Raw genomic sequence first — 15730 nt, 5'->3', positions numbered from 1 at the left:
TGTACGGACTACATTTCCCACCTGGAGGAGTTCGCCCTGAACCTGCAGTTATGGGCCTGCAGCTGAATGTCACTGTGATGTCACACTGAGGGGTGGAGTCTTTCTTCATTCAGAGTTTGAATGTTTCTGTCACTTCAGATTGCAATAAATAATAAAGGTCAAAGAAGCCCTCTGGGGTCTGATAAACAAACAAACACTTATACTTGTTTTCATGTCTCAGTGAGGACATCTAATTGACATAATGCTTTCCCTAGTCGTGTACCCTAACCATCAAAACTGAATGCCTGACCATAACCTGACTGTAACTCTGACACTAAAACCACACTTTGAGTCTCAAAGATGCTTTCAAACTTGCAGGGACGGCACTTTGTCCCCATAAGGGCTGATGGTCCCCACAAAGATATGTAAACATGATACACGTACACGCGCACACACACACACACACACACACACACACACACACACTCACACACACACACACACTCACACACACACACACTCACACACATACTCACACACACACATACTGAAAGGAGCTTAGAAAGAAAAGCGTCTGGACTTCTTTAAGTTACTTGAAGACGTTTCACCTCTCATCCGAGAAGCTTCTTCAGTTCTAAGGTCAAATGGTGGAGAGTCCCAGATATAAACCTAGTGGGAGTTTCCCCCCCCAGACGCCTTAGCGCCCACTCACATCCTGGGCCATCTGACCTCAGGACATCACATGATAGGGTGGGGCCAGGTTTCACAATGAACTCGCCCGAAACCCTGGCTGATTGGGACCCACACCCAGTTTCACACCTTGGCTCAGGCGATTAGAGGATCATCAAGGGGTCCTTTTGTCCCTCTGTGGGGGGAAACTCCCACTAGGTTTATATCTGGGACTCTCCACCATTTGACCTTAGAACTGAAGAAGCTTCTCGGATGAGAGGTGAAACGTCTTCAAGTAACTTAAAGAAGTCCAGACGCTTTTCTTTGCAAGCTCCTTTGACTACGATGACCTGGATGACTGAGAACCTTCACAGACACACACACATACTCTCACACACACACACACACACACACACACTCATCCCGTCCTTGTTGGTGTTCAGGTGAAGATGCTCCTTAAGTACAGTAACAGTGGTGGTGGATGTAGGTGCTGTCATCTCTCCAGTTGAGCATTAGAATAGAATAGAATAGAATAGAATAGCCCTTTACTGTCATTGTACATGTACAACGACATCGTGGGTGCTTCACACCAACTGTGCCGCAATAAACAGTAATCAGAAAAAAATATATTTAAAAAATCAGAGAAAGGTGCAGATTGGCTGCTTCGTGCTTCTGAGCTCTTCATCCTCAGGCTTCCTCACAGGTGGGGTTGAGGTGCAGCTCCGTCAGCAGACCAAACACTAAAGTGTAATAAAGCACACAGCAAACCACATTTAACAGAAAGCTGCTGATCCCAGGACAGTAACAGGTAGTGATGGCTTGCTTGAAGCTCCGGTGCGTGTGTAACAAAAACTAACACACTGCTTCAGAAGCTCTGTGTCGAGGCTTGATTCGTTTGGCCTGAGTCACGTGATCAGTGACGCCCGAAGCTTCATTTACAACCTAACTGATTCAGTGGTTTATGAGGAAGTGAATCATTCACGGGATTTGTGGAGTGTTTTGATGGTAAGAGACAGCAAACCACTGATCATTCGACTGGGAGATACGGAGCCAGCGAGGAAGAGATGAGGTTCTGTCGTGTGGGAGTATTTTGAGTTGATTTTGGTCAGCCGGGTGGGTTTGCCAGCTTTGTGTTCTTGTTGTTTGATTTTGTTTTGTGTTTGTTTATTTTATCTTAAAACATGAAAAACTTACAATGTCAAAACAAAAATCTGTTTTTCACAATATTAATATCATAAAATAATGTTAGAAAGACTTTCATTTGACTCTTTAAATGTAATATAACAAAAAAATATTTAAAATGTTATTCTACAAAATGTGCAGCAAATTAATTTGTTTATTCTTTTTAGCTGATAGTCTGTGGGACCCAGGGAGACCGTACTCCTGCATCTCTACAGTTCCTGTGCACTCCAGCGTCTTCTGTTCCATGTGAGAGGATTTTCTCTGAGGCAGGAGAAATTATCTCCAAGGAAACAAACAGACTTGGCCATCGCACAGAGGAACAAATCCTCTTCTTAAATAAGAACAGGATGACCTTGTTTGAAGCTGCTCACACATCGTGATGCATCATGTTTTTATTTTACAAGTTCATAAGCATTTTCCCTTTCCAGTTCACAATCAATTCTACCCCCAGATCACAAATATGAATAAGAAAATTGGTCAAATATAATATTATTTATAAACATACCTTTCCAGCTGTCCAGTGATTAATTGCATAAGTACATGGATGCAGGACCTCACAGCAGAAGCATCCTCCATTATGTGTTTTACATTATTATTTGTATATTATATATATTTCACAAGCAATAAGTCACAAGCAAAGAAAGACCACACCATGGCACATGTTTAAAGAAGGAAATTTTATTGATCAAATTTATGTATTAAACAAATAGACATGTTTTTTCACCCCAAAAAATACATGTTCAAAGCAACACAACGGCAGCCCAATATCAGACAGAACCTCACTCTGCGGAGTGTTCCGTCATAATGAAGCAGTACATTTTATTTTGTAGATTCAAGCTGCTCTTCGTATTTTTGGCCAGCAGATGTCACCAGAGAGGACTCTGTTGAAGAGCTTCGAGTAATGAACCGTTTTTCAACACAAGCTTCAGAAAGCTTCATTTGGCCATCACAGGAAACCCCGCCTCCACCCGTCTCACCTTTAATCTCAGATCCACTCGGACGTCCGCAGGAATGAAGCCTGTTCTGAAGAAGAGCGTTTCAGTCGATCAGCTGATGCAGAGATTTCCCCTGTGGGAAAACGGAGGCAGAGCCCACGGAGTTCATGTTGTCGGTGTCAGAGTTAACGTGACACACATGGACGTGTTTGTAAGGTCACGGAGAATGCGGCTCCACCGTTGGACCGAACTCCCAGGCAGCACTAAAGCTCAGAGCAGGGCCAGGAACCTTTCACGTGGAGCTTGTTCCCAGCCGGAAGCCTATTGCAGGCACACCGCTCGTACCCGTAAACAGTCCGCGGGTGTGGGTGCACGCGCTGCTGCTTTTCTTTAAATTAAACTTAAATTTGAATGAGCTTGTGCGCAGGACTGAAGCCGCTCTCAGGTCAGTTTCACTCATTTAACGAAAAACCATCGATTAATCGGTTATCTGTTAATCAGGCCGGCTCAGACTACACAGCTAACAGACGTCACGGCTGTCCGCGCGGGGATTGATTTTAGTGGGAGTGTTGGTGCAGGTGAGCCTCGCGCTCAGGTTTCTGAGGTGCAGCAGGTGTGCTGCTACTGCACGAGTACAGATTACAGTGAGCGCGCGCACAGGTCAGGGTTTCCCGCTTTACTGACGTGTGCAGGTGCAAACTCTGCCCGTGACTGATGTTAAAGCCAGCAGAGACAGGTGTGTCCTCACCTGTACAGTAACCATAGCTACAGGTACTCCAGCTGAACGCTGCATATGATAATAAAATAGAAAAATAGAGCCAAGTGAAGCAGTCTTTAATGTTTTTGATTAAATCTGAGGAAGAGTTTTAGTGTCCATCAGCTGATCACAGACAGAAACATGGCTGCTGCTGAGCCACACAGCCACAATAAAACAGCAGAAGAAGAAATGCAACCACGGAGGAGCCAGAAAGACTCCAACAAGGAGCTCGAAGATGAGCTTCATCCTCCTCATAAAGCGTGGCTGATTTCAAAACAAAAAACCCCATTACAGTCTGAAAGCTGCGATGGAGCTGCGGTGTAGCATGTAGGTATGCTACACCTGTAAAACACAATGCCTCGGCCCTACAGGTCACCTGTCTCAGGTGTAGTAAGGTGAGGTTGTTGTTTACTGTTAGATTTTGATCCTGCTTTTGGACGCACCAAACCCAGGTATTAGACGGGGTTAAAGACCGAGGTATCGATTAGGTTAAAGGTAGCATAATTAGGGGAGTGGCCTCTTTGACTGACAGGTGTCTGCTTGGGTTCACCCCAGCTCCACCTTCATCACATCTGGTCACCTATGGCCTCACAGCAGCTGCAGATCACCTGACCCCAGCTTAGAGGTCACAGTGCCCCTGGTGGAAGCACGCGGTACTGGAGTGAAGTACAGGATATCAGAATATGTGGGAAGCCCTTTAAAATAAAAGCTTGTGAAGAATGTTGGAGGCGAGTCACAGATTGTGACGCTTTCCTTTTCTCTCTCGTGCAGGATGGAGCTCTCCGCTTTACTTCATGACCTTCATCTCTCCTCCTCCTCCTCAGAGGAGCAGTCCCCTTCCTCTCCTCCTCCAATCACAGAGCTCCTTTCTCAGCTGAGGGAGAAGCTGATTGGTTCCCGTCCTAAATCCCACTCTCTGATTGCTCAAATAAAACAGCTTTTCCAGTACGCTGGATCTGACTGGCTGTTCTCTCCAGCCAGCCAGGACAGTAGGTGGGCGGAGCTTGAAGCAGCATACGTCTCTCTGATCAGTGCTCTGATTGGCTGTGCTGCTCTGCCGCTCTGTGAGGATGACTGCAGCCCTCTGAGCGCTGCGGCCTATCAGAGCATCCCCACACAGGCAGCGGCGGTGTGTGCCACTCTCACGGCTCTGCTAACAACTCTGGGTGACAGGCGGAAAGGGGGCGAGGCCAGAGAACGGACAACCAGTCTGCTACTTGCTGTTGCTCCACCCACCTGCGTGTTTGCTGTCACACATTTCCAGGTGAGTCTGCAAACATCAAACATGCACCTTTGCAGCACAGGTACTTCCTGTCTGACCCCGTGATGCATTCACTGACAGCTGTTTGATTTCCAGTGTGCGTTTGTTCATCAGGATCAGGTGTGGACTAGCTCCGCCTCCAGAGCAGCAGCACGGGGCCTGCTGGAGACGCTGCTGAGTGCAGGAGGGTGGAGAGACTCCGCCCACCTGCTGACTGGGGACACGGAGGGGAGCAGAGGGATTCTGGGAGGAGTCCTGGACATCCTGCAGCCACAGCTCACCAAGTGAGTGTGTGTGTGTGTGTGTGTGTGTGTGTGTGTGTACACTTGCCTTCCATCACTTAGGAGGACCAGTCCCTGATGGAACAGCCACATTGTGAGGACCTTGGCCTTCTCCCCACAGAGAGTGCAGGGATGTCTGCTCTGTACAAACGTCCTCACATGAAATTCTAAAACATGCGTGTTCAGCGCTCTGAGCTCCACGTGGTTCAAACTGTGTTTGTGTGATTGGCTAGCTCGTTATTTTTTCTGTGATTTAAAAGACAAAAACAAGTTTGTTGAATATTTAAGTGTCTGTGTGTGTGTGTGTGTGTGTGTGTGTGTGTGTGTGTGTGTGTGTGTGTGTGAGCAGGGACTTGTGGCAGCGCTGTGAAGCCGTGAAGCTGGTGTTTGCCTGGAGTCTTCTGCAGGTCAGTTTGACCTTTGACCCCTTTCTGCTCTTTTCTGGAGTGTTCTCGATGCCACTTGAAGATGTTTAATGAGATAAGTTTGTATGAGGTCAGCAGGAGCCAGGCTCCCCCTTCAACCCGTGTTTAAAGATATTTTTGGTTGCTTATGCTTTGATCGTCCCCCGCTTACCTGTGAGGGTGGTATGGTCCGAACAGGTGAGACTGTGAAGGCAGAAGTGTAGGACTGCGGTGAGGCAGGTGTCTTTTATGAAGTGCGCTTCATTCTCATACACACCTGCTTCTTCTCCAGCCTCCATGTAGGAACTATTTCCTTTCTACTGTCTCCATCCGCCAGCCGCATCGCTGAGCAGGATAAAGCCTGACGGGAGGCGAACGGCCCTCCCATCTCGCTGCGTATCTTTTGGCTGGCGGATGGAGACAGTGGACAGAAAGTAGTTCCTCTGTGAAACAGGTTGGAGCTGATTGACCCATCAGGTGCTCTCTTCACCTGTGTGTTGGTGTTTTGGTGCAGGTGACCCGCCCAGGACTCTCACCTCACCTGTCCCGCCTCCTTCCCCCCTCCCTCCTCTTCAGTGACCACCACAGACTGGAGAACTGCATGCTGGGAGTTCGCTGTCTGCACCATATCGTGCTCAACACGGTAAAAACACGCACACACACACACTCAGCGTAGTGTCTGGCATTGGATGATGATGGTGTGTGTCTGTGTGTGTGTGTCTGTGTGTGTGTCTTTAGCCGCCTGCAGAGCTGCATCAGTTCAACAGAGCCGAGGTTCTTTATGAGGCGTTATTCAAACACCTGTACAGGACTGAGGCCGCCGTCATCCAGGTAACACACACACAGACACACACACACAGACACACACACACAGACACACACACACAGGCGCACACACACACAGACACGCACACACAGACACGCACACACACGCGCACAGGCGCACACACACGCACACAGGCACAGGCGCACACACACGCACACAGGCACAGACACACACAGGCACAGACACACACAGGCACAGACACACACACACACACACGCACACAAACAGACACACACACACAGGTACAAACACACACACACAGACACACACACACACAGGTACAAACACACACACACAGACACACAGACACACACACACACAGGTACAAACACACACACGTACACACAGGTACAAACACACACACACACACACAGGTACAAACACACACACGTACACACAGGTACAAACACACACACACACACAGGTACAAACACACACACACACACAGGTACAAACACACACACACACGTACACACAGGTACACACACGTACACACGGGTACACACACACACAGGTACACACACACACACACACAGGTACACACACACACAGGTACACACACACACAGGTACACACACACACACAGGTACACACACACACACACAGGTACACACAGGTACACACACAGGTACACACAGGTACACACACACACACACACAGGTACACACACACACACACACAGGTACACACAGGTACACACACACACAGGTACACACAGGTACACACACAGGTACACACAGGTACACACACACACACGTACACACACACACACACGTACACACACACACACACACACGTACACACACACGTACACACACACGTACACACACAGGTACACACACACACACGTACACACACACACACACGTACACACACACACACACGTACACACAGGTACACACACGTACACACAGGTACACACACACACACACACACAGGTACACACACACACACACACACACAGGTACACACACACACACACGTACACACACACACACACACACACACACACACGTACACACAGGCACACAGACTCTGTCTCTGTCTGATGACACATCACTGACCCCGCCCCCTCCCACCCAGCTGGTCCTGTCCTGCCTTTTGGACCTGCTGGTGGTTCTGGAGAAGCCCCCCTCCTCTTCCACCTCCTCCCGCAGGAAGCCGTGTCGCCATGACGACGTGCTGCGTCTCATGCTGACCCACATGGAGGCGGAGAACAAGGTGGTGCTACGGCGCGTCTATGCTGCTGCTCTGCCGGCGTACATCGACAGGTGGGTTTGACCTTTGACCTTTGGTTACTATGGAAGCATCAGTGATTTAATTTATCTGGATGAAAATGTGACACATTAAACAAACTCTTTATTAATATTAATTATCTGTTCATTATAATGATCACATTTATTGTTATTTATTATACGTTTACGATATTGTACTAAAGTGTTAAAGTTTATATTGATTGTATCTAAAATGTTTTTAATAAATTATCATTTGTATTTTTGTATAATTAATTATGAAAGACAAATTATAAACGTTTTAATTTTTAATTATTTGTATATTTTTATATCTATACTATATATGGCTCATCACATTAAATTATGAGTAATTTGTTTCATTTTACTTTAAATATATTTAATCATAATTTCATGATTTCATATTTAATATAAGATGCTACATGTTACATTAATTACTGTGAAGTGGTATATTTTATTGATGTATTTTTACCTGTTACTATAGAAAAACATTTAGAATTGTATGTAAATATTAAACCCACTTATAATACATTTAATTATTTATTAAATAATGTAGAAATGATTAATGCGTGTATTTTTTAGCATCTGTAATGATTCATTTTTTTCAGTTTGAATTAAATGTTTTCAGTCGTGCTTTGATGACTCAGCTGTGATTAAAACAGAAAAGTCTTTTATGAATTTGTAGATAATCAGACTTTGGGTTCAGAGCTCGTTGTTGTTCTGCCTGCACAGCAGGGGGCGCCGCTGCTTCAATCTGATCTCAGAACAGTTTGAATGTTTTCCAGCTGCATGAATCCCCGCGAGTCTGAAGCCAAACTGTGGTTTTAGTGTTACAGTCGGGTTATGGTTGGGCATTCATGTTTGATGGTTACTGGAAGCAGCTAAGAAAAGCATATGTCAATGAGATGTCCCCACAAGGATATGAATACACACCTGTGTGTGTGTGTGTGTGTGTGTGTGTGTGTGTGTGTGTGTGTGTGTGTGTATGCGTATGCAGGGTGGGCGTGGCTGTGTGCAGACACCTGTGGCGGCTAGAGCGGGTGGTGCTCGGGTACCTGGAGGTCAGAGACCCACCTGAGGAGGCGAACCGGCTGAGGATGCTGGAGGCGCTGCAGAAGACGACCAGAGCGGCGTGGCCACGGTAACGGACACGATCACACACATAGACACACGCGCACGCTCACACACGGCTGCGAGTTTGAAGCTTTTACTTACTTCCTGTCCTGATGGCGTTGGACCGTCCCGTATGACGTGCTCGCGTGTTCCCCTCGTCAGGATGGCGTGTCGTGTCGACGTGTTGCTGCGTTGCTTGCTGCGGCTGATGGTTGACATCTCCTCGGACTCGGAGCTCTGTGATTCGCTCAGACAGCAGCTGATGGATGAAAGCGCCGCCTGCCTCCGGCTGCTGGACGCCGCCTCACACGGACACGTGCAGGTGAGTCACCTGTTGCGTGACGCTTCATGATGTCATCATCCTGCAGTGTTTCCTCGTGAGTTCAGGATTGTAATCTGAGTCGTAGCCTCCTGTTTATTTGTCATGAATGAATATTGTAATATATAATGTTTTCTTATTAATATTCATATTTATTATCAGATTACATTAAAGGCCTCAGAGTAATCAGAGTACTGGCGTGTGTCAGCGTGTTCTGTGCTCTTGTTGCTGTCGTGCGAAGCTGATTTGATAAAATTATGAAGACATTTTGCAGAAACGTGTTGCACACACTCAAGTGTGTTTACACTGAACCTTCATGCTCTTAATTTGAAAGTGTTATCCTTGCTTAACATCTGGCCAACCCCTTCCTGTTTTGAGTTTCCCCTCTGAGTCTCTCACATGAACTTGAAAAGCTGCTGTTTAATGTGGAGGGGGTGGAGTTTGCATGCTGGTTGTAGCGATAGATAATCGATCAGTGTAAATTATTGATTGTACCGACGCCACAAACTCAGAAATCTGATCTGATCCGTTTCTCTCTCAGCGCCTCCTCCAGGAGGTTGACAGCAGCTGCTGCAGCCTGGAGGTGCTTGGTTGCCTAGCTACAGCAGCCACTGCGACTGACAGGTGAAGCTGCGAGCCTGGAGGCGGAGCTTCAAGAGCCACGGCGAGCAGCTGCGGCCTCCTGACACTCAGCAGACGTTTAAAGACAAACGGCAGCACGTTGGCGAAGCTTACGGCACGTCACGGGAAGTAATCTGGATACAGGAAGTTTGAAGAGCCGTGTGCTGACAGGTTTGACGGCGCAGAACTGAACTCTGAGAACTCTCACGTGTGTGCGACTGTGACGCGGCGCTCTGTAGCTTCAGGTTATTGTTTCATAACCATGTGATTAATAAATGTCATCGTGGGGCGTGAACGGCTCCGCGGAGAAAACCAAACATGGCCGACTGTTTTCATCCTCGTCTCTGTAGATGGACACAGATCTGTGTTAGAGAAACGCGATCGGAGCGCCGATATCGCAACACTCTGATCATGGCGCGACGGCACACGACCTGCTGCAGGGTAGGGCTGGGTGATATGGCCTAAAATCCATATCACGGTGTAATTTGAAGCATGTGCAGTAACGATATATATCGCGATATATTCTTTTCTTCTGTATAATGTATTTTACACACTATAAAGCACACTTAAAATCCTTTAATTGTCTCAAAAATCGACAGTGCGCCTTATGTATGAATTCTGGTTGTGTTTACTGACCTCAAACTGATTTTATGTTCTACACGGCGCTCAAAAATCTGACAAAAATGTTTTAGTGCAACTTTGCTAAGCTACGAAGCCGCACCGCTGGATGGATTGTTGGAGCATTACGGCTGCCGTAGTCAGGAGCCTCGTGGAGTAATCTGGGTCCTAAACTCCGTCTGCTTCAGGTCCCAAAGTCAAACGAACACTGCGGCATCACTGAGAGTTAAAAATCCATGAAAACAGAATTTATTACATTTAACAGAGTTAGAAGTTAGCAGGAAGTTAGCTCGCTGGCTTCCACCTAAACATGATGTAGCATGTTCTGACAGAGAGATTAATGAAATAATTCAAATGTACAGCTCTGCTGTCACTTCCAACATGAATGAAGACAGAAAACTAAACAGCAGTGACGTTTGTAGGGTTACTGAAGTTGGGCTAGCTGGTATATAATGATGTGCTACGTGATCGCTAGTGACACCGCTATGTTAGCATAGCATAAACAGTGAAGCTGGAGGATGAACGCTAACACTTTTCCACTCGATAAAAGTTAACGTGAAGGTTCCTGATGGTTAGAGACAAATACAGTCACATGGCAGGATGCTGTAAACGGACCAAACTTCAGTCAGGGGAACAACTGAGATCGTCCATCCACAATACGAGGTTAGTCATTAATATACTGCAACAACATGGGAACAGAGCAGCTGTGATAGAATACAGCATTAATGAATCAATGGTACAGAAGTGGAGGAAGCAAGAAGAACGAGTTGAATAAAGTTTGATTTATCTGACTGCTTTGTTTCTTGGGTCTTATAATCTCGTGCACCTTATGGTCTGAAAAATACGTATTTGACTTTTTTATTTGGCACACTGCAGTTTAATGTAGCAAAGCTCCTCTTTTTAACTTCAGTGGATATTATACATGGTTATGATCAGGATATGTCAGCCCATTTCTACTGGAAATGCCTTTGGTTAAGCTGTCAGCAAGGAATTTGCATTTGCACTGTTAAATGTTTATATAGCTTTAATGCACATAAAAAAAGCTGCTTGTTTAAGTGAAAATAAATGGATGGGTTTTTTTGCGCTAGCAAAGTTGTGGAGTTGCATTTTGTCTCGCATCAATTATATCGTCAGTTATATCGTTATCGCCAATTTTCAAATCTATATCGAGATAAATATTTTTGGCCATATCGCCCTGCCCTACTTTCGACCAAAACAGGCGCAGCTTGATGACACCATCAACATGCGCTATCGCGGTAGAGCGGCATAGTCAAAATCTCTAGACCCACCCCTACTGCAGGCTTTCATTAAAACAGCTGACCTTTGACCCGGGCTAATCAGTGCCTGTGACACTGAAGGAAAAAGCTCATAGATTAGGAGTCGTCACATATGGATGGGTGTAGTGTGACCGCTCCTCATAAACCCGGAACCAGCAAACTACCCATGGTGCACTGCAGCTGGTTTTACTCTGATGACTCGGGCTAAGGGTCTCTTCATCCTTCAGCCCTGATGTAAGCACCTCGGGGTCACAGAGGTCATCCATGGCCTCAGTGTTTCAAAGTCACCAGCAGGACGATAACAGTAGGCGTCAGTCAGACGGGTGACCATGCACCGAGCTGCACCCAGTGACATTAGCACGTTAGCACCCAGCCGGTGACACTTAAATTACAGACACAACTGTACGTTTGTACATTTGTGTAGACTGAAAACAGCAGTGTTTGTCTCATCACAGTGAAGTAGTTCTTGTTTCGAGGTCACATGATTCTAGCAGCAGCACCCCAGTTCAGTTACAGCACCAAATCACAACAACAGGCTCTTTATACAGTCAGGTACAGACCCCAGAATAATACAGAGAAAACCCCAAAATCAGACGACCCCCAACGAACAAGCACTTGGTGACCGTGGGAAGGAAAACAGGAAGAAACCTGCAGCAGAACCAGGCTCAGGGAGGGGCGGGGTGACAGGACAAAGGCAAGTGCGACGTTCGTGACAACAGCTGTGTGCAGATCAACAATGGATCATATATCGAGTGCGGAGAGAGTATGAGCGTGCAGCGTTTAAAGCGTGGAAGTACTGACCTTACTTTGAGTTTGATTCCATCAAAAGTGACAAAAACATTAGTGTCCGTTGTGCGTGGGAAGAAAACTTCTTTTTACAGCGAAAAAACCCTAAACTTCCAAACAAGCACATAGTAGCTACGACGTAATGGGAAACTCACAGAGAAACTCGTGGATTCTTCCACTGACCGCCGCGGCACACCTGCACCAGGGTAAACCTCCGCCTACCCCACTCCTGCTTTACAGGTGAAAATAGAGCAACAGGACCGCTAGTCTTTGACTTTATTTATTTTCTGCTGTGTTTTACTTGCATCTATTTGAAAGACTGAGTGTAAACACACAAAAATATTTTATGTGCTGGGATGTGCAACTAAGTAACTAAGTAATTAATTACTTTTGAAAATAAGTAATCAGTAAGTGATGGGATTACTTTTTTGGGGAAGTAATCGGTAATTAGTTACTGATTACTTTTTTCAAGTAACTTGACCAACACTGCTCAGCAGACAAACAAAGTCTCTGCACCTTTAGCCTCTGTGTCTGTGGACGTTTCACATGAATATGGTCAAAAATATAAGTTAACCTGCTGACCTGAAGCAAAGCGCTGATTACCACGACCACATTTCTGTGTGCTGCAGGTCGTGCTGCTCTCTGGAGTCTTTCCTCTCGTCACATCTGTCAGATGACCTGTGATCCACAGCTGCTCGTTCGCAGTCCTGACTGGTACTTCCTGTACAGCAGGTCTGTACAGGAAGTACCACACTGTCATGTCAGACACTGTTCAGCTTGTACTTTCATAACCAGAGACCCTCTGACACAAACTGAAAGGGACCTAAAAAAGCCGGCTCACTGTAACACCTGTGCAGTGTTTCACAGGTAAGTCCAGCACGTCCTGTGGCTCTGCGGGTCAAACAGCCATGGTCACGTGGAGGCTACAGCACACTGTCCACTCCTCCACGTTCATACTGAAGTTCTGTGAGTGATGATGAGACAGGTCGCTGAAGAACAGTACACTACGTTTGATTGGTCCAGCCCAAGGTCTGACATCACTTCCTTAAAAAAAGCTGTACTGGAGCCAGACGCTAGCAAAACGTCTGCTCTCGTCAGCAGCGAGGTTTACTTTGAAAACTTGAGATTTAATATGATCAGCATTTAATCTGAAAGTCTGTCACACGGTTGGAGACGTCCACCTGTCGGATCGATGGATGTGAATAATATGACAACAGCTGCGTTACACCTGTGCGTGCTCGTCCTCTTTGTCTCTGCAGGAGACTTTTATCTGTCAGAAACCAAACAGTGCATGAGCGTGAGGTCTGCCTAACCATCATCACTGTAGGACAGGGGTGGGCAATTCCAGGCCCCGAGGGCTGGTGTCCTGCAGGTTTTAGATCTCACCTTTGGTCAACACACCTGAATCACATGACTAGTTCGTTACCAGGCCTCTGGAGAACTTCAGGACATGTTGATGAGGTCATTTAGCCATTTAAATCAGCTGTGTTGGTTCAAGGACACATCTAAAACCTGCAGGGACACCGGCCCTCGAGGCCTGGAGTTGCCCACCCCTGCTGTAGGAGCTCATCACAGAGACGACAAACTTTAACATCTGTATTATCTGCTAAACATCTATCGTCTAAAAAACAAGAAGCCAAACTCCCCCGTGATGTGGCACACTTGGTACAGCCCACTTAGGTTTGTCATGGTTGAATAATCCAAGAAGATGTTCTTCGGTCTCTGCCTGATCACTTTACTTTGACAGCGCTGCAAACCCTCGGCCTCTCTCAGTGAGCTTCATGATGTAGTCACCTGAAATGGTTTCCCCTCACAGGTGTGTCTGTCAGGGTTCATTTGTGGAGTTTCTTGCCTTCTTAATGACATTGGGTCCATCAGGTGTGTTGTGCAGCAGTCCGGTTGGTGCACAGCTGACAGCCCTATTTGACAACTGTTAGAATTCACATTATGGCGAGAACCAATCAGCTAAGTAAAGAGAAACAACAGTCCGTCATTACTTTGAGAACTGAAGGTCAGTCAGTCGGAGAACTGCTAAAAATTTGAATGTGTCCCCAAATGCAGTCGCACAAAACATCAAGACTACGATGAAGCTGTCTCACACGAGGACGCCCCAGGAAAGGAAGACCAAGAGTCCCCTCTGCTGCTGAGGATACATTCATCTGAGTCACCAGCCTCAGAAATCACAAGTTCACAGCAGCTTAGATTAGAGCCCAGATAAATGCCACACAGAGTTCAGATGCACAAATTAAAAACAGTGCTGTCAGTGTTAAAATGACGTTAACGCCATAACCGCATTAACACGGCAAATCTCCGTAAGCGAGTTGGCACGGATCGCCCCGTGCGTGCAGCTGCATGGCGTGCTCAGAGCTGCAGTTCCTCTGGTGTCCAGCAGAGGCAGCAGTGAGGCAGTGCCCCCCAAAATAAAGAGCTGATACACAAAGTGTTTGGTCTCCACAGACACGTTCATGTTGCTGTAGGTGTTATAGTTTATCACAGCACCATGAGCTGCTTTACAGTGCCCTCCATGTTGATTTGGGGCGAGCAGCTGCCTCCTGATTGCATCACTTGCAGCCACCACAACCTCCTGACGTCTGTCTGACGGGCGCCATCAAGGGACATCCTGTCCCAAACAACCAATCGGCACACATTAGCAGAACACTAATGCAAAATGGTCCACTCAGTCCGTTCACAGAGGAAAAAGAGATTGTTGTTTTTAGGACATCACATGATAGGGTGGGGCCAGGTTTCACAATGAGCTCACCCCAAACCCTGGCTGATTGTGACCTACACCTGTTTTCATACCTTGGCTGATGTGATTAGGTAGAGGATCATTGGGGGGTCCTTTTGTCCCTCTGGGTGGGTTACTCCCACAAAGCTTTAATCTGGGACTCTCCACCGTGTGACCCTAGAACTGAAGAAGCTTCTCGAATGAAACATCTTCGAGCAACTTAAAGAAGTCCAGACGCTTTTCTTTCCAAGCTCCTTACCCAGATAGCAAGGAAACATTGAAACAATGTTGAGTCAATATCAGGCGATGTCATTGAATCAACGTTGAGGTGTGACGTTGACCTAACGTCACTCTTGCACCCTTTTTTAATGTTGAAACAACGTCAGGTTTTGATGTTGAATCAATGTTGAAACCTGACATTGATTCGACGTTATATTTTCTAATACTGTTGACATTGAAACAATGTCAGATTCTGATATTGAATCACTGTTGAGCTATGGTGTTGATTTTCCAGCTCTTTCGCACAGTTGCTTTTTATTAAAACAACAGTTAAATCATGACTGGAAATCTACCTCTCTTTATAGGTATTTTAACCAATACTAAACTACTGCATGTTTCCATCAATACTTAAACCACCTAAACACATAATTGTACTTATTCCTCAAATTGGACACCCTTTATAAAAAAAAGTCTCACAATGTATCATGTCAATATTAATATCCTA

The 15730-nt window shown here is 46.2% G+C and overlaps 2 protein-coding genes across 2 annotated transcripts in view; both read left to right on the top strand.

Annotated features, from left to right (window-relative positions):
• c5 (complement component 5) overlaps positions 1-193 on the top strand; it is a 40915-nt gene extending 40722 nt beyond the window's left edge. Inside the window, exon 42 of the mRNA XM_084946427.1 lies at positions 1-193. This exon is cut by the window's left edge and continues 67 nt beyond it. Coding sequence (XP_084802553.1) covers positions 1-66 — 66 coding nt within the window. The 3' untranslated portion in view covers positions 67-193.
• Positions 194-2841: 2648 nt separating this feature from the next.
• On the top strand, positions 2842-11307 carry tti2 (TELO2 interacting protein 2). The gene is made up of 11 exons (XM_084945249.1): positions 2842-2914; positions 2982-3210; positions 4294-4786; positions 4898-5067; positions 5414-5471; positions 5983-6111; positions 6207-6299; positions 7378-7565; positions 8542-8685; positions 8820-8979; positions 9518-11307. Exons 1-11 carry the CDS (start codon positions 2842-2844, stop codon positions 9602-9604), a joined length of 1824 nt encoding a protein of 607 aa, XP_084801375.1. The 3' UTR covers positions 9605-11307.
• The last annotated feature ends 4423 nt before the right edge of the window (positions 11308-15730 follow it).

The sequence above is a fragment of the Perissodus microlepis genome, chromosome 12 (assembly GCF_051167445.1).
Source record: "Perissodus microlepis isolate ML-2025 ecotype Zambia chromosome 12, ASM5116744v1, whole genome shotgun sequence".
Lineage (NCBI taxonomy): Eukaryota > Metazoa > Chordata > Actinopteri > Cichliformes > Cichlidae > Perissodus > Perissodus microlepis.
The sequence above is the reverse complement of the archived record's forward strand: the minus strand, read 5'-3'. Positions and strand labels throughout refer to the sequence as shown.